At 42.9% G+C, this 22405-nt stretch overlaps 1 protein-coding gene and 1 pseudogene across 1 annotated transcript in view; one reads left to right on the top strand and one right to left on the bottom strand.

The window, feature by feature from the left end:
* Window positions 1-21077, bottom strand: part of Ptpn22 (protein tyrosine phosphatase non-receptor type 22) — a 54823-nt gene extending 33746 nt beyond the window's left edge. The window contains exons 1-9 of the mRNA XM_038311291.1: window positions 20931-21077; window positions 5287-5395; window positions 4961-5037; window positions 4742-4837; window positions 4293-4331; window positions 3154-3225; window positions 2993-3052; window positions 2247-2389; window positions 1652-1718 (exon numbers count right to left, since the gene is read on the bottom strand). Of these exons, the coding sequence (XP_038167219.1) occupies window positions 1652-1718; window positions 2247-2389; window positions 2993-3052; window positions 3154-3225; window positions 4293-4331; window positions 4742-4837; window positions 4961-5037; window positions 5287-5395; window positions 20931-21017 (750 nt within the window). The 5' untranslated portion in view covers window positions 21018-21077. The remainder of the gene's footprint in view (window positions 1-1651; window positions 1719-2246; window positions 2390-2992; window positions 3053-3153; window positions 3226-4292; window positions 4332-4741; window positions 4838-4960; window positions 5038-5286; window positions 5396-20930) is intronic.
* Window positions 12804-13090, top strand: LOC119800916 (annotated as a pseudogene).
* Window positions 21078-22405: the final 1328 nt, after the last annotated feature.

Here is a 22405-nt window from a genome sequence, read left to right as displayed (position 1 = left end):
ATAATGTAAATATCTGTGTTTTCTAATGTTCCTGGTCAACCCCTGAAAAAGGGTCATTTGACCCTAAAGGGCCTGTGACCCACAAGTTGAGAATCACTGAGTTAGAGGCTATCCCTGGAAAAGGCTGATTAATATGATTTTGAACAATTTTACATGTTGGATAAAATATCTAATGCCACAAAAATAAGGTTTAATAGATAAGTCATCTGAGGTCTTATGAAATAAAAGAAGTTAGAAACTCTAAAGCTCATATTTTAAACTTTTCAATTCCAAACAGACATAAAAACTGACTTCTAGGGACTGGCGAGATAACTCAGCAGCTAAGAGTATTGGCTCTTCCAGAGAACGCAGGTTCCATTCCCAGTACCTAGTTGGCAGCTCACAACTGTCTGTAGCTATAGTTCCAAGGATCTGATGCTTTCTTCTGGCCTCTGTGGGCACCAGGCATATACACAGGCAGGTGTAATACCCATGGACATAATGTTTAAATTTTTTCTAATTGCCCAAGTATGGTAGTGCATATATTTAATCCCAGCACTCAGGAAACAGAAGTCAGATCTCTCTCTCTCTCTCTCTCTCTCTCTCTCTCTCTCTCTCTCTCTCTCTCTCTCTCTTTCTCTCTCTCTCTGCTTTTTTGTTTTGTTTTGTTTTCTCTTTAGCTTTGGTGCCTGTCCTGGAACTAGCTCTGTAGCCCAGGCTGGCCTCAAACTCACAGAGATCCGCCTGCCTCTGCCTCCCGAGCACTGGGATTAAAGGTGTGCACGCCCAGCTAAGTCAGATCTCTTGAGTTTGAGGCCAGCCTGGTCTACATAGCGAGTTCCAGGACAGCCAGGGCTACCCACTGAAAAAAAATTCCCTAGTGCTGGAGAGATAGCTCAGTTGGTAAAAGGCAGGCCATGTAAGCATGAGGACCTGAGTTCATCCCCAGCACCCGAATGAAAGCCAGGCATGTCTGAAATTCCAGTGCCCAGGGAGACAAGTGGGTCCCTGGAGCCCATTGGCTAGACAGCCTATCAAAATTAAGATTCAATAGAGACCATGTCTCAGAAAAATAAGATAGGTAAATATTGAAAGACCCCGATATGAATCTTGTCCTCCATCTGCACATCCACACGCATACATATGCAACCTACACGCACATTCGTGCACACATACATGCAAACACACACACGGATTTTCAGACGACAGCACAAAGCCTGATCATGATAAGTCAAATGAGTCTTCTAAAGCAGCCTGGATAAAGAAAGGGGAAATAAACAATCCAGGACAGCAGTTCTCAAACTTTAGCATTTCTCAGAATCACCCAGAGAGCTTGTTGGCTCACACCCTCCAAACATTCCAGATTCATCAGTGGGGCAGGAATCCATAATTTATGTTTCTAGCAAATTCTCAGGTAATGCTGACCCTAGAGAACAGTACTTTGTCGTGTTGGAGATCAAACCGAGGGCCTCCTGTCGTAAGACAAGTCCACTGTTACGGGACCGTGCTTTACCGTGCTTTACGTATCACCAATTTAGGAACTAATTTAATCATAGAACAGAGTAGATTTACAAATAGCCCACTCTGTAAGACAAGATGAGTTGTGAAGATGTTCTGAAAGGAAGGAGATGTGTGCAGGAGGAAACTTGGAAGTGCTTGCTGGGAAACTCACCCCGTCCTTCAGCAACATCCGTGTATAATCAATAGCACAGATGACACCTGTCCTTCCACAGCCGGCGCTGAAACAGAAGATCACGGGAGCATGTATGTGTGTTTGTGGAGAGAGGGGACAGCTGGGAAGTTCTTTAGTCGACTTGAGGAGGGAGAAGACGAAACTCCTCAAGTCCCACCATGTCCCAGGACATGTTTGTCATGCCACAGTGGACCTCAGACGGGCATTGGCATATTCTCACAGGGGTGCCCAGCACCATTGTTCATAACTTGAAAAGAAATTTCAGGTTCCGCAAAATGTCTCAGAGAGTAAAGATCCATGCTACCTTTGCCTAATAACCTGAGTTCGATCCCCAGAACCCATATGGTGGAAGGAGACAACCAAGGAAGGAGCTCCCCAAAGTTGTGTTTGGATCTCCTCGTGTAGGCTGTGACGTTATGTACGCACACAATAAGTGTGAAAAGAAGGGCATTTAATGCACCAGTGAGTTCGTACTAAATTGTTTCAGCTATTGACTTTTTTGTCTTTGAATTGCACCCTAGCCAGAGTCTCATTTTGTTTGTTCTCAGTGGAAAGTTCATCCAGGGCATCTCACCTGCAATGAACGCAGATGGGAACGCAGTCATCTTCTTGGTAACAGCGGATATCCCAGATGAGCTCAAGGATGGGGTCTATAGATGAAGGCACATCGTGGTCTGGCCAGTTCTTATAATGAAACTGGTAAACAATTCTAGTTTTCTATTAAAAAAAAAAAACCAGCCAGAATAAAAGGAGAATTCAAGGTTAGGATTCCACCTCACTCTGCCGAAAAGTTAATCTGATTAAGTTCCATCTATATCCTTTTATACTTGCAATTTATTCTGCTTTCTTATATATAGCTCTTGAGCCTTGTGAAAATAATTAAAATTAATCTGAGAATGTTTTCCATTGTCTTATCCTTAACAACCTCGTCCACACAAAAGGAGGAAGATATAAAAATAGTCCAAACCAAATCTTCCTCAAATTAGCATGTCTCAAATAGGGCACAGACATGTTGGTATATTGGATCCCTTTGCCTTTTGCAAGGCAGAGTAGAGTCTAAGACATCATCAGCTGTAGTGTTGGTCCCTAATGTCTAACCACTGTTCACACTACCTCTAGGCAGACTACCAATATCACATTTATGTGTGCCATGATGTGAAGCAGATTGGGGGAGAATCTTATGAATATGAAGGCCTACTCAAGACATCAAAGGCTCTAACTCTCCCCATCACTGTACACCCAGCCTGAGTCACGCACATGCATGCTTACCCATCTCATCTCAGCAGGCTCTCAACTTTATCATCCCTCTTCTATACTTACATTATTGAACTTGGCTTTCAGAGTCCTGATTATATAATCAGATTTCTTTTTCTCAGCTTCCTAAGGAGAAGATTAAATTATTAGCAGTTTCAAAAGCATGTTTTCTAAAAAGTAGGTCCTGGAGGCTTTGCTTAGTCATAAAAGAAATGCATCATACTCACACAGAATATAGAAAAAGGGCCAAACTGCAACTGTGTCTCTCCTGGCTCAGCCCAATAGCGCTCACACTTTTTCTGTTGCATAAAACAGAAGGTAATGGTTTCCCTCGATATAGAATAATCTCTCCTGCAAGATGAACCCCACTCCCTGGTCCAGAAGAGGCTCTGTGTCCTTCATCTTAGGTTATGCACAGCTAACCCCCTTGGACTTCAACTCCAGCAATGTGATTGGGAATCTCCAAAGGATAAAAAACAGATATTAAAGGATGCCTGAATTATAGACTTCCTAGGAATCTGAAAAAGTAGAAGTAGTGATTGTTGACCTATTTTCAGCATTTTAAGAACCCTGAAATTGTTGACTGTAACAGTTGCACCAGCCAAGTGCCAAATTCCCTCGGCTGTGACTACAACTCCCATCTCAGAATGACCACAGTAGACCAGAACAGCATCGCCAGTCACATGCTTCGGGTTATTTTTCTGACAACACATTTACAGATGAAAATAGGTGAAATGCATTTTAGCCCAATAGGCCAAAGTATTTAACACATAATCAAGATACAGTAGTACATGTAGTACATGTGCTTGCCTTGCTATTTTTGTAAACTTTAAAGTCCTATATACACTTTATACATATATAAGTAGAATGCTAAATTTTCACTGGAAATATTTTTACTTATAGTGAATCAAATTTAAGTTTGAAAAAGTTTCACATACCGCCAAATAAAGCTTTCAGCAGCTGAAGTGAGAGTTCACTTTAGTTTTAAACCAGTTAAAATAAAACCATTGAGTTCTTCAGCCGTGCAATCCCTGGCAGTGCTTAGCGGCTACCTGTGGCGGGGGACGCTGTGGGTGCGTCTCTAATGGGCAGCTACAGCATCTGACTATCAGAAGGGAAATGGTGTTCTTTTCTCCTTTACTTCCTTTCTTCCTTTCTGAACTTTATAGCACAGGAGCTACTGGGGAAATGGATAAAAGGGGTTCTTGGGTGTGAAACGCTCTATGGATCGTATGGTTATTCCCAAAGTGAAAATTAGAAAAATGGCATGGTTTTTCCCAGGCACACTTGGAGGAAGCTCTACCACCACAGTCCCCCACACCCTTTCCTTTACCTTCGCGTCAACCAGTACTGAATAGTGACTCACCTTTCCCATTTCAAACTCCATACATGCCATGACAATGACCTGAAAGCGTGCAACAGAAACTTAATGATCTACAGGGTTAGAGATCACCTTCCCACATGAGCCCCAGAGTCAGAAAGTAGTAAGCATTGTTTTTCTGTTGGCTTTGCTTTTTAACCCAAAAAGCCCTAATGACTTCTATGTTCTTAGTCCTCCTTACTCTGTCCCCATTTCCCTGTCTCTGTTCATCACAACAAATTCTTGTCACCGAGAGAGCCTGTCAAGGTATCGACTGAGCCTGTCAAGGTATCGACTTTCGTTTCCTCGAACGAGAATACATTGTAATAGCGATATAAGATAGCTTCACGTTGAAATCTCATCAAGCTATAAGAAAGGCTCTGCTTTTGACAGCTGGGAAGCCTCAGTCACATCCTGCCCCCTCTCCCAAGTACCAGAAGCCACTCTGTACTCACCAAGACACGGTATTCCCAAATCATCCTCCAAAAGTCTAGGACAGTTGTAGGTAAAGGACCCTGGGTGGCAATATAAGCCCTGGGTCCATAGACACCCTGAAGGGGAACAGAAATCACATGAGGTGACTGCAGACAGCATCTTCTCCCTAGTCCTCTCCCCACCCCCCTGTTTTAGGTGCCCCGAGAAACATGGGGTGGTTTTATTTCCTCTTCACCCACCTTAATAAAGTTGGCATTGATATAGCTGGAATCCTCACTGGAAGTTACCAGAGACAGCTCTACCAGGCTGTGATCATCTAGGACACAAGAGAAAGGTGTGGGGTAACTAAGAAGTCCTACAACGAGCGTTAGGTCAGGTCTCAAGAATGGTGGTTGTTAAAAGCGTTTGATAAGTGGACAAGAAATTGAATGGCTGAATGTTCTTTTGTAGTCATATATAGTATAATTAATTTGTGTTATATTCCAAGATGAAGAACAAGAACGTGGTCAAAAAGTGGAGGGGTGGTTAAGATTGGAAGTGTAAGTTTATAAGAAACGGAACTTACAGGGCAAAATATCCTTGTATCTGTTTTTCTTGATATTCTTCGGCCGCTGAGCCACAGTTGTAGAGTATGTCTTGTCGGTCTTGTACTTGGTAGATTGCCTCTTCAGCTTCTGTAATACAATTCCAAGAATAACTTTTCCAACGGGAGAGGTAAGGGGCCTGGCAAAACAGCTCATTTGGTAAAGTAAGTACTCCCTTGCAAGCAAGAGAACCTGAGTTTGATTCCCAGAGCCTAAAGTCAAGTGTGGGCTGGGAGTGGTGGCACGTGCCTTTAATCCTAGTCTCGGGGAGGCATTGGCAGACAGATTGTGGTGAGTTTAAGGCTGGAGTGGTTCTGCATAGTGAGTTCCATGCCAGCCAGAGTAACATAGAAAGACTATGTCTCCTGGTCTAGTGGCTCAAGTTTGTAATGCCAGTGCTGGGCAGTTAGAAGCAGGTAGATTCCTGGGGTTCACTGGCCAGCCATCCTAGCCTAATTGGCAAGCCCAAGATCCCAGTGAGAGACCGTGTCTCGCAAAACAAAGTAGATAGCTCCTGAGGAAAGACAGCTGAGGTTGCTCTCTGGCCTTCATACATCTGCACATACAACCAAACGCACACGTACACCACATACAGGCTATCCCTATGTGCATGCATGTGTGTGTGCATGTGTGTGTGCATAATTATGCACACGCATGCACACACACATGCACACACACGGAGGGAGATAAGAAGCTACCTCTAGAGATCTTTCCTCCTCCACTTTTCAGACATTCTCCTTTAGCCCTTTTAGCATCATCTGGGTCTAGCTTCTTTCAGTACAGGAAACCAGGATGGCATAGTCCAGTGACTTTGGAGAAGTGAGAAGATCACACTGCAGCTGAGTCACAGGCTGTTAAGACTTTGATCTGAAACTGCTAAATATTCAAGAAACCAAATAACTTCTGAAAGTGAGCTATGTGTGTGCTCCACCCAAGGAACAGATACCAAGAGTATGAGCTACTTTTTTTTAATAGGGTCTATTTGATGTCAACAGGAAAATTATTAATTCCATTCATCTTTTTTAAACTTGCAGGTCACTTTTTCTAAGTAGAAATGGAACTTAAGCTAATTACACTCTGTTTATAACTGTCGGAATTTCAGAGATATTAATTCTGAAGCATTTTATATGATTCAAACTTTAAACCTATTCTTCCAGCATGTAATAATCTAAACAGAATCATATTCTTTATGTAGACTATGATCTGAGATAGGTATGGGCTATCTTAATGTGCTTGGACAAGAGTCCTTCGAATGGTAATTCCTTAAACCTGTTCTCACTGTTTTTTAGTGTAACACTATAAAACCAAATGTGAGGTCAGAAATGAGAAGATATGATAATGTCTCTTTGACTTCTTGTCTAGAATTTATGTAGTCTGAAATTTTATTGCTTTTATAATTTAAAAAAGAAAAATATATGTTCTAGGTCTGGACTTTGTGAGAATTAACTATTTTGCAAAAGAGGACAGGGAGAAGTACCTCAATAATGAATGAAAATACTTAGTGAATTAAAATAATCTTCATTGTTTCCACACACTTCAAAGAGAATTGGTCACACCGGAGGGATTAGTTACAGCTAGACCCTCCACCGTCACTAGGTCTTTACTCTCTAGCTTCTGTTTGGAAACGTCTTCCTTCCTTGGCGCTCGACAGGTACATTTTCTTGTTTCTGTTCTTTCTTTGACTCATTGTACTGGCTAGTTTTATGTCAACTTGACACAAGCTAGAGCCGTCTAAAAGAGGGAACATCCACTGAAAAAATGTGTCCACAAAATCCAGCTGTATGGCATTTTCTGAATTAGTGATTAATGGGTGAGGGTCCAGATCATTGTAGATGATGCCATCCCTGGGCTGGTGGTCCTGGGTTTTATAAGAAAGCAGACTGAGCAAGTCAGCAAGCAACATCCATCCATGGCCTCTCCATCAGTCCCTGCCTCCAGGTTTCTGTCCTGTGTGAGCTCCTGTCCTGACTTCCTTCAGTGATGGACTACCGTGTGGAAGTGTAAGCCAAATAAACCTTTTCCTCCCCAACTTGTTTTTGGTTATAGTGTTTCAGCATAGCCATAGTAAACCTAACTAGGACACAACATTCCCACTTGCCCTTATTTCTTACTGGTTCCCTTTTCTCTGCTTTCTAACAAAGAAATACCCAACACGAAAACTAAATCTTTGACTCTCGGCTCTTCTCTTTATATGTTCCCTCTCCCCCTTCCGAGCTAGCCATATACTCTTATGGAGGGCATATAAGTGTTTGCTGATTTATTTACCAACATTTTGTTATATTTTCAGCATCACTTGGATATGTCTCAAATTTCTATACTAAGATTTCAGTTTCAAATTACCAACCAGGTCCTAGATATTTTCATATCAATATCTTATTGCATCTTCCGACTCAGTACATTTGAAACTAAACTAAACTTGTGAATGCCAATGGAACTAACTTTATTCCAAGTAGTACCACTCTGGGAAACTAAGAAGGACTTTAGGGTCCTCCCGTCCCACAATTCCTAGCTCAGATACAGTTAGCAAGTTCAGCTGGTTCTTTCCATGCAAGGTCTTGCTTCAGCTTTCCTTCCTGCTGGTTTGGATATGATGTCTCCCACCCACCCATCCACACCCCCGTTAGGTTCATGCGCTAAAAGTCTTGCTTACCAGCTGATGGGCTCTGAGGAAATGATTGGATTCTGGGAGTTCTGACCTAATCAGTGGATTAAGCCCTTGATGAATTCAGAATATGACTGTATTACTGGAAGGGAGGACTTAACTGAAGGAAATAAGTCACAAGGGCATGCTCTGGAAAGATCTGTCTGTTCCTATCCTCTTTCTGTTGGTCTATGTCTCTTTGTCTCTGGGGATCCATGAGGTAAGCAGCTTTGCTCCACTACACCCCCACTGTTAACATGTTCCACCTCACCACAGGCCTACAGCAATGGGGCCAAGCAACTGTGGACTGGAGCTATGAGTCAAACCAAATGTTTCCTCCCTTAACTGCATGATGCATCATCACAGTGATATAAAACCTATTAGACACACCTTAGTTTAGACTCTTTCCCTTCAAGCTCCAACTCCTATAATTTCTCCTTATTGTCACACTATTTCTTTTCTTCATTCAAATGTATTGGGTATAATTATGCCGATTAATTCAATTTATGTTTTGTTAATCTTTCCAATGCTGCTTAAAGTAACTTCAATAAATCCTTTTTACAACTTGGGAAATAAGTTCCAAACTACTTAGCTAAGGGTCTCTTGAGTTAGAACTCAAGCTCACTGTATTTCCCAGAGCTTTCCAATTAAGTCTCTAAAGATGACTTCTAGATTCTTTCAAGATCTCACAAACTGGTGTCATCATGTGTAATACAACCTCCTTGAAACTAGGGTGTTCCTTTTGTTATTCATAAATGTTATGAATCCTCGACCCTGCTTTTACATTTTACAACCATGGCTATGGTCTATTTTGGCCTGCAGAGTGAACAAATAAGGAATAAGAAACATATCTCAAGTGAGAGCAACAAAAACCAAGATATCAAGAGGGCCGTTATTACTGTTACTTAGTAGCTTATATTTCATACAATACTTACATATCAGTAATAAAGATGTACAATTTGTGCAGGAGTTTACTTGATAAGACTTAAGTGAAGGCCGGGCGGTGGTGGCGCACGCCTTTAATCCCAGCACTCGGGAGGCAGAGGCAGGCGGATCTCTGTGAGTTCGAGGCCAGCCTGGTCTACAAGAGCTAGTTCCAGGACAGGCTCTAAAAAAGCTGCAGAGAAACCCTGTCTCGAAAAACCAAAAAAAGAAAAAAGAAAAAAAAAAGACTTAAGTGATTTTAAAATGAAGGAGAAAAGGGGAACTCAAAATAAAGATATAACAGACATACCCCAGCACTCAGGAGAAGGCAGAAGCAAGAGATCTCTGAGAATTCAAGGCCAGCCTGCTCTACAAAGCAAGTTTAGTAGAGCCAGGGTTACATGAAGAGCCACTGCCTAAAGCAACAAAACCAATGGCACATAGAGGAGAGAGATAGAAAAGAGGTATAATAATATAAAATTTTGATCCAACAAATTATCCAAATCTATCATGAGGTATAGGCAGAATTTTTTTTGTCCTGACCACCTACTCCCAAATACACACACCGAGGTTTAATATTAATTATGAATGTGTGGCCAATAGCTCAGGCTTATTACTAGCTAACTCTTATATTTAAATTAACCCATATTTCTTATCTATGCTTTTTCACATGGCTCATGATTTGTTACCTCATTTTCTACATATCCTACTTTCTCTATGGCTGGCTAGTGTTTCCCTGATCCTGCCTCCTTTGTTCCAGCATCCTCAATTTAGTTGTCTCACCTAATTTTATTCTGCTTTGCTCTAGGCAAATCAGCTTCTTTATTAACCAACAAGAGTAATACATAGTCACAGTGTACAGAAGGATTATTCCATAGCAATGAGGCTTCAGAAATGGCTCACAGGGTCAGATGTAGTGATTCATACCTTTAATTGAAGTACTCAGGAGGCAGAACAGGTGGGTCTCTGTGAGTTTTAGGCCAGCTTGGTCTACATACTGAGTTCTAGACCAGCCAAGGCTATGTTGTGATCTTGTTTTTTTTTTTAAAAAAAAAATTAAATTTGGCCCAGGATTATTTGATAGTTACATCAGTCTTCAAGGAGAAGGGGGAAAGTGGAGAGCTAAAATTTCAAAACACCACTATCAAATATACAGAATTTAATTAAAGTGATATTTTCCAAATAAAGTAACATAATAAATTATTCTAACAACTTGGTATATCAGAATATACAGTTTTTCTAGCCAAGGATTTGAAATAGAGCATCCAGTCTGGGCTTGTTTCTTTCGGCTACACATGCACCAGTGTGCATTGCTCCCGTAACTATTCTTTTATTTCTGGGTTTGATAAGACACGGGAAAGCTACTGGGTCCCAACCAGGAACACAGGCAGTTCTTAGAGAATGGTTTTGCACCATCGTGTGAATTCCTATGGATTTCGAGCTGGAGTGGGCAGGAGATGCTAAACAGCATATTTTTAAACTAAGGTGAATATGCTAATGAACTAGCTTGGGAATTTAATTAAGAACATGACACAGATACCTGAACCATTGAGACACCATCAAATACTTCTGGTGGGCTGGTGCAATTGATTGGCAGGCAAATCCACCTATGGGCAAGCCTGAGCTCATCTCTGGGATCTCCATGATAGAGAAGGAGAAAAGAAAAGGGATTCCTGCAAGTTGTGCTCGTACCTCCACACACGCCCCTCCCCCAAATACACACAGTTTTAAAACTCTCAAAAGTTCTTCCACTGAGGTTCCACTCCCTCCTCATCTCTCTCTGCTCTTATGTTCCTTCAGAAAGATCGGTTTTTATGTCGCCATAGGTGTTCTGACTTTTAAAAAGAGTCCCCAAACAAATCTTTCTAGAAGTTTTCAGAGTCAGTACATCCTCTTTGTTGTACTAATTATATTTGGCTTTGTTTTTTAAAGGACACTCTTTGGGCAAACTGTCACAGACAAAGGTTATGCGTGTGCGTATCGATGCTTGTTTAATCTTCACTGTGCTCTTTAGAATAGCTCTTTCTTTTGTGGCTCCTGGAGTCATCTGACTGATGACAGAGGGTGACGCTCACCTAAGCATGACACAGGAAATACCTACAGAACTGTTAACTTAGGAAGTGTGAAAGACTTTAATTTTTTCCTGTGACGTCTACCTGTGGTCAGACCACTCTCGAATCCTCGCTTCAAATCTTCTCTTCTTGCTAACCCTGAAGCTCCCAGGCTCAAACACAACAGGGCCCCAAACCTGATAAACTGCAACAGAAACAAGGGGAAAGGTCCAGGGTGAAAAAGCAGGACTACAAGGTGCGGACTAAGGTTTGGGGAGAAAGAATAGGTCAGAGGGTCAAAGTAGGGGCTCCTAGTCCCCTGAAAAGGCATCCTCAAGAAAACTCGATGCAAGAGACTGTCAGAGGATAAGATGTAGAAGCCATCAGCCTACAGATCCTGAACTAGGGCGGGAAATGTAAAAACTAGACTCTGTGTGCTTGTAAGCTAACGGTGACTTCCTTTTTTTCTGTAGAGCGAGTCTGTCTCAAGAAATGAGAACAGAATGGAGCTCCAGCTCACAGAGTCAAGAAGAGAAGACTTGGTCTTATGCATGTTTTTCTCGAGTGCTAGTAAATAAATTAAGTCACTGCCAAGAGAAAACAAAGAAAAACAGAAATCATAAGACTGTAGTATCTTTGGCTTGAAATCTGATGCGACAGTACAGAACAGAGCATGCTGACCTCTTTCCACCCACAACCATTTTCACCTGAGAGATTTTAATGTGATTCTAGATATACAGACATTAAAAAATTAGACATCTAATCAAATACTGACAATCAATTATCAGTTTATTTTTTAAATTCATTGATACATACATTGTGACCCTTAGTACAGATCTTCATGTTGTGGTGACCCCTAACCAAAAAAAAAAAATATTTTCATTGCTACTTCATAACTATAACTTTGCTATTGTTATGAACTGTAGTATAAATATCTGTGTTTTTTGATGATCTGCGTGACCCCTTTGAAAGGGTTGTTTGTTGCCCAAAGATAGTAATAAAGCATAAAATGTATTTTGTAAAGAAAAAAACCTGAAATTTGAACAAATTCTTGGGCTTTCAGCAGCTGGCTTGTCCCTAGGAGGCCTCTCTGAACTGCCACTTTCACCACAGAGCCCCACGAGTGTCCCCGTGCACACTTAGGCTCCTGCGATTTTTCTTTCCTAGCAAGGCCATCGTGAAAAGGATACACGGGCAAGCTTTCTCTCTCAATGCTGCCTGAAATCGCCTTGTTAATCACTTCCTTCAGGTAATTTGTCTGTGCCCCCCAGGTCATGATTTCCATCATCTCCCTTCGGGTCAGACAGACCTGAGAGCACGGAGTGTAGGAGTCTTGAATATCCGGTTGTTGCAAATTTTAATAAAACCAGCACGGCAGAGGTGAAGCTAATGACCACCGGTTGCCTTACTATTGGCATGAACCTCAGTCATGAACCTACCAGTTTTTGGCCATTCGCGTCATATTCCTTCCCGGGGAAGATGCATGCTATGGAAGGTTTTTTCCTTGAACAGCCTTAGCCTGCCTTTCTAGAGGCAGCTTTATCGTTCTGCGGGTCAGCAGGGCCCGCAGATATGGATGTGGGTCCCTGCGATCAGTGTTTCTCCAGGTCCCACGGCTGAACACAGCTGCTGCCGTCACATCGTGCCCGTCATCGCCAGAAAACGCATCACTTTCTTCTCTGCTCCCCTTTTAAGGCCTTTTGGAAGGCACTTGTTCTTGCCGGCCTCCACGGCGCTGCTCAGCAAAAGGAATCTTAACATTTATTAAAGATGAAAAGCAAGCCTTTCATACTGATGGGATGTATGTACTGGTTTATTTTTACATTAAAAAAAAATAAATTTTGGGTCTTCCGGTCTCTTTGGCCTTGGCGGCAGAAGCAAGATGACAAAAGGAACGTCATCCTTTGGAAAGCGTTGCAACAAGACGCACACGTTGTGCCGCCGCTGTGGCTCTAAGGCCTTCAGAAGTCTACCTGTGGCAAATGCGGCTACGCTGCCAAGCGCAAGATAAATTATAACTGGAGTGCCAAGGCTGAGAGACGAAACACTTCCGGGACCGGGCGGATGAGGCACCTAACAATTGTCTACCGAAGACTCAGACATGGATTCCGTGAAGGGACAACCCCTAAACCCAAGAGGGCCGCTGTTGCAGCATCCAGTTCATCTTGAGGATTTCAGTCTGTCATAAAATAAATGTTCTGGTTTCCAAAAAATAAAAAATAAATAAATTTTGGGGCCAGCAAGATGGCTTGACGGGTAAAAGCACCTACTGCCAACTTAGCAACCTGAGTTTGACTCCTGGGACCTACATGCTAAAGGCAGAAAACCATCTCCTGAAAGTTTACCTCTGACCTCCACATACTCACAACATTTGCTACACACACACACACATGCATGCACACATACACACACACGCATGCACACATGCACACATACACGTGCACAATTACACATGTAAAGATTTAGATCTTGACTGAGTATTTGATACCACAGAACAAAGCAACTTCATTGTTTTCAGAGTTGAGAAATATTTTGATTTTATAATTAGCAGATCCAAGAAAGCCACTGCACATAAATAGATAGTGGGAAAATGGTGAAAGTATATTCAGGATTATGTCAGGAAGTTTTGGAAATTCTATCCTAATCTCAAATCAAAATTTAATGAATGAATATTTTTAGTGAAGCTCAATCAGCAACTCAGACCTCAATTTTTAAAACAAATGTTCTAACATGTAATAACCCAAAGATATACTTATCTGACATGTAGGCAGAGGAGCAGTGGTAGAAAATACTAAGTTGTTGTTTTCCATTCTTGAACCATCATGTTTTTAAGAACCCAGAAAACCTTGTGTGTACAAGTGTGCACACAAATGAAATGTACATACAGGTGAAATGCAGTTCATTGGAAAGAGTCAAACGGGAGCAGAGGATTTCCAGCAGTGTTTGTTGGTATCGCATGGCTCGCTTGCAGGGTCGGGGCAAGCTGAGCCTGTAAATTATTTAGACTGCAGGAAAAGTGGCACCGTGCAACACTGGTTGTACTTGAATCTGAATCAAATGTTGGCTGCTTGGAGTTCAAAAATCTGTTCTTGCCAAATTTTTTATGACTCAGTTCAGCTACATGACCCAAATTTAAGAAACTAGCATACAGAAGGCATAGCAGATGTTGTATTTTGAGAGGGGGGGGTAGAGAGAGAAAGAGAGAGAGGGGGGGAGAGAGAGAGAGGGAGGGAGAGAGAGAGAAATGGCCCTTGTCTACTAAGGGAAGAATGGAACCAGAGTTTGTCTGGCTCTAGAGCTCTGCAAGGTTGCTTCTCGATGCCTTGTGAATGCATATGGTTTACCAAGATTGCATCTGAGAAAGCATGAGTACCAAGGAATGGAGTCAGAGCTTAGACCTCTGCAGCCAGCAGACAGGGCTATTAGCAATAGGAATGGATGAAGATGCTGGCCCTGAGTAGACGCAGTCACTGGGAACAAGACAGGTGAGGGTGTTCCATTGCACTGGCTAAGGGAGCAACTGAGTAGGTGACAGTTAAACTGGAACCAATAAACCAAGAAGTTTAAATTAGGTATGAAGGAAGATATGAGAAAATGGCAAGAGGCATGTCCAGACTATCCTGGGAACAACTGAAGACCCGAGGCCAGATGGTCCTGAGCACATGGCTGGAGACGGAGTCAGGAGAAACCAGCTTCAGAGATAAATATTCTGCTGCTGGTGGGGGAAAAAAAACCACCACCAACAACCCTGCAAATTGATAAATGCAACGATTTACTTCAATAAAGGCTTATTGGTATGCTCATGTGACAGGCTCGTTCTCACGAGTTGTTTCAATTCAACAAATGCTTGAACATTTACTGTGCAAGGGGTCCTGTGCCCATGACCACTTGCTTAGTATCATTACTGTAAATACACATTTTAAAAGCCTGCAGTATGCAGAGAATGACTGGGCTCTGATGTAGCTGAGCACCTGAGTGGTAGAGCCTTTGCTTAGAAAGGGCAACGTCCTGGATTTGTCAGTCTGTGTGTCTAATAAAGACAGACTCACAGCCAGTTCAGGATGTGCAAGCCTGTGATTCCGCTACTTTCCTGGGGCGGGGGATCTGAGGCAATGTCTGCCTGGGCAATTTAGTGATACCCTGTCTCAAAATTTAAAATAAATAAATAAATAATAAATAAAGAAGGAAGAAAAGAAGGGCAAGCTGGGGTAAAAGAAATAAAACTTCTTTTGAGACCAACAAAACTACAATTTGCTCTGTGGTGATTTAAACCTAGGGGCACCAGCTACGTTGGTTAGTTTTCATGATCTCAATACAAGCTAAAGTTATTTGGGAAAGGAAGCCCTGACCGAGAAAACACCTCCATCAGAGTGACCTGTAGGCAAGTCTGAAGGATATTATTATTATTATTATTATTATTATTATTAATGTCTGGCGTGGGAGGGCCCAGCGCAGTGAGGGCAGTACCACCCTGGGCAGGTGGTCTTGGGTTGTGTAGCAAGCAGGCTGGGGACACCATAAGAGTAAGAGAAAAAGCCGCATTCCTCCCTGGCCTCTGCTTCAGTTCCTGCTTTGAGTTCCTGACCTGCCTTCCCTGAAAGTTGGATTGTGACATGGAAGTTTAATCTAGATTAAACTTTCCTCTCCAAGCTGGTTTTGGTCAATGTTTTATCATAGAAACGGGAAAGCAAGCTATAGCACCCAGTTCTCAACGACTCTCAACACTCTATGACCGCAACAAGAATTGCATCTACAGCCTTGACAGAAATCACAACAGTGACTACACATGCACAAAACTGACAAGCTTTTCCATAAGACACAAGACATTTGACAGAATTTCATCTACACACAGTTCAAAACGTTTAAAAACTATTGTTTAGTGGAATACATAAAGCAATTCAGAAAGCCCAAAATGTATTCAGATAGTGTTGGCGTCTATCTTTTGGGAGGTCAGGGTATGATTATTTGGAAGAACACCTAGGGGCTTTCTGTGCAGTGGGCATTTGTGTGTGTGTGTGTGTGTGTGTGTGTGTGTGTGTCTGTCTGTCTGTCCATTCAGCCAGGGTCTCTCATAGACCAGGCTGAAAATAAGCTTGATCTCCTATCTCCTCTACCCCACAAAAGCAGGGAATACAGGTTTATACCACCAAGCCTATTTCTTTGTGCGTTCCTAGGTATTAAACTTAGGGCTTCCCATCTGCTAATCAGCCATGGACCACCTGAGCCACGTCTCTAGCCCCAGCAATCCCATTTCTTGATCTGAGGAATACATATGCCTTCTTTATTACTAATTATGAAGTCGATGCCATGTGGAAAGCATTTATTGTCTAGATGTTAGCCTTTAGAGCTCTCAAAAACCTAAATCATTAAGGCAGTGGATCACTAGACGCAGGAGTTGAGAGCAACGGGCACAGTTCGACATTACGTTTCGATATTCGACAGTACGTTTGAAATTTTAGTTCGATGACTGTGATTGTCTGTTTTGTGAGTGTGTGGTGCTGGGGGTTTGAACTCGGGGCCTTGAGTGTGCTAGGCAGGCACTCTGTTGCTAAGTTGACAGCTGAATCTTTAAACTTTTCTAGATTACATTTATTTACTTGTTTATTCAGTAGGGGGTAGGGTATGTGTGCCGTAGCATGTGCATAGAGGTCAGAGGGCAACTTGCAGGAGTCAGATCTGTCTTTCTACCATGTCGGTTCCAGGGATCCAACATAGGTCATCGGGATGGTCAGCAGGCGCCTTTACCTACTGAGCCATTGTGCCAGCTCAGAACTATATGTCATTTGGGAAACTGTTATATATTGTAGAAATCATGGAGGGAGCCAATACTATCAGAATGAGGTATGGATATTGCCTTTGTGAGGTTTTAATCTGATAAGGAAGCAGTAATCACACAAAGTTTAAAATTGGAATTGTGGTCAGTGCTATAAAAAGTATAGATCATATTAACAAGAACTTATCACAGATGAGTTGATCTATTTAGGTAGATCAAGACGGGCCCTTGAGACTGGAGAGACAGCTCAGCAGTTGAGAGCGCTGGCTGATCTTCCAGAGGACCCAGGTTTGAATCCCGGCACCCACCGTGGCAGCTTACAACTGTCTGTCATTCCAGTCCTGGGAGTTACATTCTTTTAGAGTGCAATAGAGCCCAACACTGGTTCCCATGGGCACCGGGATGCACCCAGTGCACAGACATACATGTAGGGAAAATATCTATTAAAATGCATTTAAAATAATTTTTAAAAAGAGGAAGTTTTCTCATGGCTGAGGACATAGCTCGGTGGTAGAGCACTTACGTAATATGTGTCAGACTCTGGGTTCAGCCTTCACCATCATGAGAGGAGGAAGAGAAAGAGGAGAAGAGAGAGAATACAAAAGAAGCTTGTCTAAGACATGATCATCAAATGGAAATTTAAGCAAGCCTTGGATCTAGCCAGGTTAAGAGGACCGTAGGAATGGCGAAGGCAAGAGGAAGCACACAGCATGCGTTGAAAAGATACTGCATTTAGTTAGTCCTGGCACTAGGAGAGGACATAAGCAGCGTGGCACTTTCACCTGCTGTCACAGTAGGTCTGCCACATCAGCTATGAACGTTGTACTCTTATTCGTAAGGCTACCTGACCAAAGCAGATGCTAGGACCAAGGGTCAGCGAGATAGCTCATAAGTAAGGTTCTCTGGCGCCAAGCCTGATGACTGAGTTCAGTCCCCAGGACCCACACGGTGGAAGAAGAGAACTCTCTCTCCCAAGTTGTTCTCTGACTTTCACACTCTTGCCGCGGTACATGTTTGTGTGTGAACACACACACACACACACACAAACACACACACACACACATACACACACACACAAATGTTATTCTTTAAACATAAAAAGAAAGAAGGATCTGGAAAGATGGCTCAGCAGTGAAGAGGGCTTACTGTTTTTGCTGAGGACCAAGATTTGGTTCTAGGCGCCCACACAGTCGTTCACAACCCCCACTAACTCCGGTTCCAAGGAATCCAATCCTCTCTTCCGGCCTCCACAGGCACTGGGCAGGCACCAAACTGCATATATATGCATGCAGGCAAAACAACATTTATACACATGAAATATAAATCATTCTTTAAAAGAGGAGGGTGTGCTTGGTGGCACACACCTTTAATCCCATCACATAGGAGGCAGAGGCAGGCCAATCGCTGGGAGTTTGGGGCCAAGCCTGGGCTACATAGTATGTTCCAGGCCAGCCAGGGCCACAAAGTAAAGCAACAATAATAATAATAATTTAAAAACCCCAACAAAATAGAAGTCAAGACTGAAATCTGAGCCATAGAACTAGGTTTCGTTTCTTCGGTTTCTGTTTTGGCGGGGGGTCGCTGCACAGAAGTCTATGTGCCGTTTGATGGTTTCTGTTTTGGCGGGGGTCGCTGCACAGAAGTCTATGTGCCGTTTGATTGCTGCCACCAGGGTAGTTACCATCAGCTTCGTGTCACAGAATTTGTTCTGAAATCTCAGAAACACCAAGTCCCGAGGAACCCATCATGAGCTTAAGATGGACTGTGGGCAGCAGTCAAGTGGAAAACCTCCCATTTGATGGCAGCATTTCCCTGGGCCAAGCTGGCCCACTTCCCAATGTCTCCCCTCCCAACGCTATTTTTCTGGTGTCTCAGTTGAGCCTTTAGGTGGGGCTGAGGGTGAAGCTCTTGTTTTTCCACTGGAGGTCATGAGTCAGTGAGCAGTGAGGTTCCACTTAATCACCACCCCAAAACAAGGCTCTTAAAAATCAGGAGCAAAAAGAACAAGGAAATGATGACTACAAAGCCAGGACACTGATTTGCCCTTGAGTGGGGTGGGGCGGGTGGAGAAGTCCGCCGGGGAAGGGGGGGGGGTCTTTTGGAGTTTGCCGGTTCTGTAGTTCTTGATCTGGGTGGTGACTGCATTGGCAATGGCTTCTTTTCATTAAAGCCACACATTTTATGTAGTTTTCTAAATATATATGATAGTCCAAAATTACAAGCAGCTAAAAAATACAAGATATAAAAAATTCTAAAGCCGAGGAAAACATAATCAGGTTCATATCATTAAAAGACTACTTAGGGCCAGGCATGGTGGCACATGCCTTTAATCTCAGCACTCAGAGGCAAAGGTAGGTGGATCTTTGAGTTCATTGTTAGTCTGGTCTATAGAATGAGTTCTAGGCCAGCTAAGGCTACATACTGAGACCTTGTCTAAGAAAATTAGCTAAAAGCAGGACAGGGCTTTTAGAAGCAGAGAAAACAGTCAGGAGGTGGCTGCCATGATTTGGTGAAAGATTATGGTAATCTCTACAATGGGTTAAAATGTAGAGATACAGTCTACTGTTTTGAAAAATACAACCAAAGTAAAACAGAGGCTGGCACTGCCACTCAGCTCACCTTTTCCCTCTATATCTTCATAAATTGGTTCAAGAACAACAGTCAAAGGCAACCAGCTATCTAAGCAGACATATGGGCAACTCTACCCTGTGGCAAATCTACCCTGAGGACTTGTGGCAGAAAGAATACATTTTATGACACCATGACCATATGAAAGTTGAGCTGGCATAATATGTTAGCATCAAAGTTAAGCTGCTATATGCTAGCTTACAGTGATATCTAATCATGAAACCCGTTCAGTAAGAACGTCATAGAGTGTTTTCTCATCTAATATCTGGTCCTAGAATGCTAGCTCTGGAAGGCAAAGATATTCTGTTCACTATTGTATCCTAGGGTGAAGAAAAAAGTTAGTATACAGTAGGTGCTCAATAAATATTACTGAATGATATCTTTTTTTGAGACACGGTCCCTCTAAGTTGCATGGGCTAGCCTTGAACTCACAATTCAACTTATCTCAGCCTTCCAAGTAACTAGGACTCTAGGCACCTTCACAGTCCCTCGTTCACTGAATTATTGCAGTATCACAATAAATCAATGAGAGTAGATGAGAAATATATTATTTTCCTCATTTTGTAAGTTAGAAAACAAAGATTTTCTTCCTTTTTTCCTCAGTTCAAAGCTGAAGGGCTACGGTTTAACATCCTTAGATAAACCACATAAAATGTGTGACCAACTGGAAACATTTTGAAACTCATCAGGTTGGTGTGGTGGTGCATGCGCCTTTGACTCCAGCAATCAGGAGACAGAGGCAGGAGGATCTCTGTGAGTTCAAGACCAAACCTGATCTATATAGAAACTTCCAGGCCAGACAGAGCTCCATAGTGATCCAAGAAAAAGCAAGCAAAATAGAAAGTCAGAAACATGTCAGGTCTGTAGGGTCCTGCACTCCCCCATGTAGCCGCCCAGATTTCATTGGGTCGGCAGCTACAGCTCCCCTCGAGGGAACTCACTGCCTTCTGGATAACCAACCAGGTCCACCTGCTCCCGGGCTGCCTCACACTCCACGTCCCTCACGTGTCTCTATTTCCCACTCTACCCAGTTCACGTCTCCAAACAACAGAAGTTAAAGAAACCCAGTGAGCGCCAAAAAAGGAAACCGCTTGTTCTAATAACCAACTTGTCCTTAACAAAGGGAAAGGAGAAAAAGGTGGCAAGTGGTAGTTTTGGTGTTCTTCAAAAACCTGTCATCCAAATGGTATCCTAGAGGGGAGTCTAAAAATACCATACTACATGGAAAGTTCCTCTTAGTTGCTTTCATTTTGGTATCAATTAAAATTAGTAATTTGAGGCATAAATCATAACTCATATGCTTTCTCCAGATGCTCGAAAAGCATTAGTATTCATACATCTGTTTAGATCTTCTACAGGATTGATAAACTCAAAAGAACTAGCAAACACAACATTAAAACCGACATACCTGGAAAAACGCTGAACCCACAGCTATAACAAAAGTCAGAGAAGTTATGTTTTTAGCTTGTCTTCACCCACCCACCCCTTCTACTCCAAGCTCTGATGTTCACTTTGTCCCTACAGCAATACAGCTTCGGCAGGTTAGACACAGCAGACCGTTAAACAGTGTACCTAACTCCTCTTTAAAAAAAACATCACAGAACTCACCAGAAATTCATTGGCAAATTCCTCACTGTTATTTTTCTTTTTCTGGGCCTCATTCAGTAACCGCCGCAGAATTTCTCTTTGGTCCATACCGCAGAGCAAGAGTCTGTGAGTGAATTAAGGGAGGGCATGTCAAATGTGTGTCATGGCCAAGACACCACCAAGAAGCTGCTGCCACCGCCTGAGCACAGCACGCTGGAGGCTGTGGTTTACTGACTTCATCACAAGCCCTAGAGGAAATTAGTGCGAAACAAGCTTCTGTGGTCACACAACAAAGCCCTCATCTCCCTCCAGGGCCCTAGTGCCTTCCTTTCTCAACAAAGAAACTTGGCTACAGTTCAAATGTAACAAACAAGAGGCTAACCAGAACCTTAAACTGTGGTCTGCTTAGCTCAGAGACTGTTCCACTCCACCACCTTCAAACAGCAGCCCCCTCTCTTGCTGCTTCCCAGAGAAAAGGCAGAAACCAGCTCTATAAGGTAAGGGTGAGTTCACCCTTTCCATGTTCCCCGTGAGCAGAAAGGCCTGGGTGACACCCATCACCCTCCGCAGGAAAGGAGACAAACTCTAGAGTTACCTATCTTCTACTTGGACTGTTCTCCCCAAAGCCAGAGCAGGCAGTTTAGTTCCAAACCTGTCAAGCCTCCCATGCAAACATCACATTTTCTTTTAGAGGAAGCAAAGTCAACTGCCTCTGACAGGCAGTCTCCTCCAGGACTGGGGAAATACTGGCCCCCATAAAGGGAAGTGTTGGTCTCTGTACCTCTTCAAACCTGTAGTAGCGTTGGTCCTTATTTGGTTTCGGAACATAAACACGAGGAGCACTGCTCTCTATACAAGATAAGAAGCCCTGGAAGGCAGTAGGCACAATATCCCCAGAATGCACTGCTAGGAAATAGTCAAGGAACAAAAAGGAACTAAAACTAAAATTTACCTTGCTGAGAGTAATACAGATTCTAGGTTAGAAAGTCTCAGGAGACTTGAGCGTGGCAGTGCAATCTGAAGTCCTTGCTATTCAGGAGTGTCACCCAGCTAGCTGGAGGATCAGTGAGTCTAGGGGTCTGAGACACCTGGGCAGCAAAGTGAGACCTCTCTCTCTCTCAAAAACTGAAGATAGACAGAAAGAGAGGAGAGGAGAGGAGAGGAGAGGAGAGGAGAGGAGAGGAGAGGAGAGGAGAGGAGAGGAGAGGAGAGGAGAGGAGAGGAGAGCCTGAAGAACGGATTCCATGAAGTCATTTTAACATTTTTATCCTACAGCTGTGGTCTTGGAAAAGACCCCATTTCAGGAAGCCATCCCATACTCACGGCCTCTGTGCCTTGGCAGGCAGGCTGCTAAAGCTTCCTCATTCTCCGTTTGCATAAATTCTCTCTTCAATGGGTACGAATCCACCCAAGGTCTAACTCAGTGTGAAAACAGCCCCCAAACAAATATATCATCTCTAAAGGAGGAAGTTCAGCAAAGAGTATGTTACAAAATT

This window comes from Arvicola amphibius, chromosome 14 (genome assembly GCF_903992535.2).
Source record: "Arvicola amphibius chromosome 14, mArvAmp1.2, whole genome shotgun sequence".
NCBI lineage: Eukaryota > Metazoa > Chordata > Mammalia > Rodentia > Cricetidae > Arvicola > Arvicola amphibius.
Note: the sequence above shows the minus strand (reverse complement) of the source record. Positions and strands in the feature narration are given on the sequence as shown.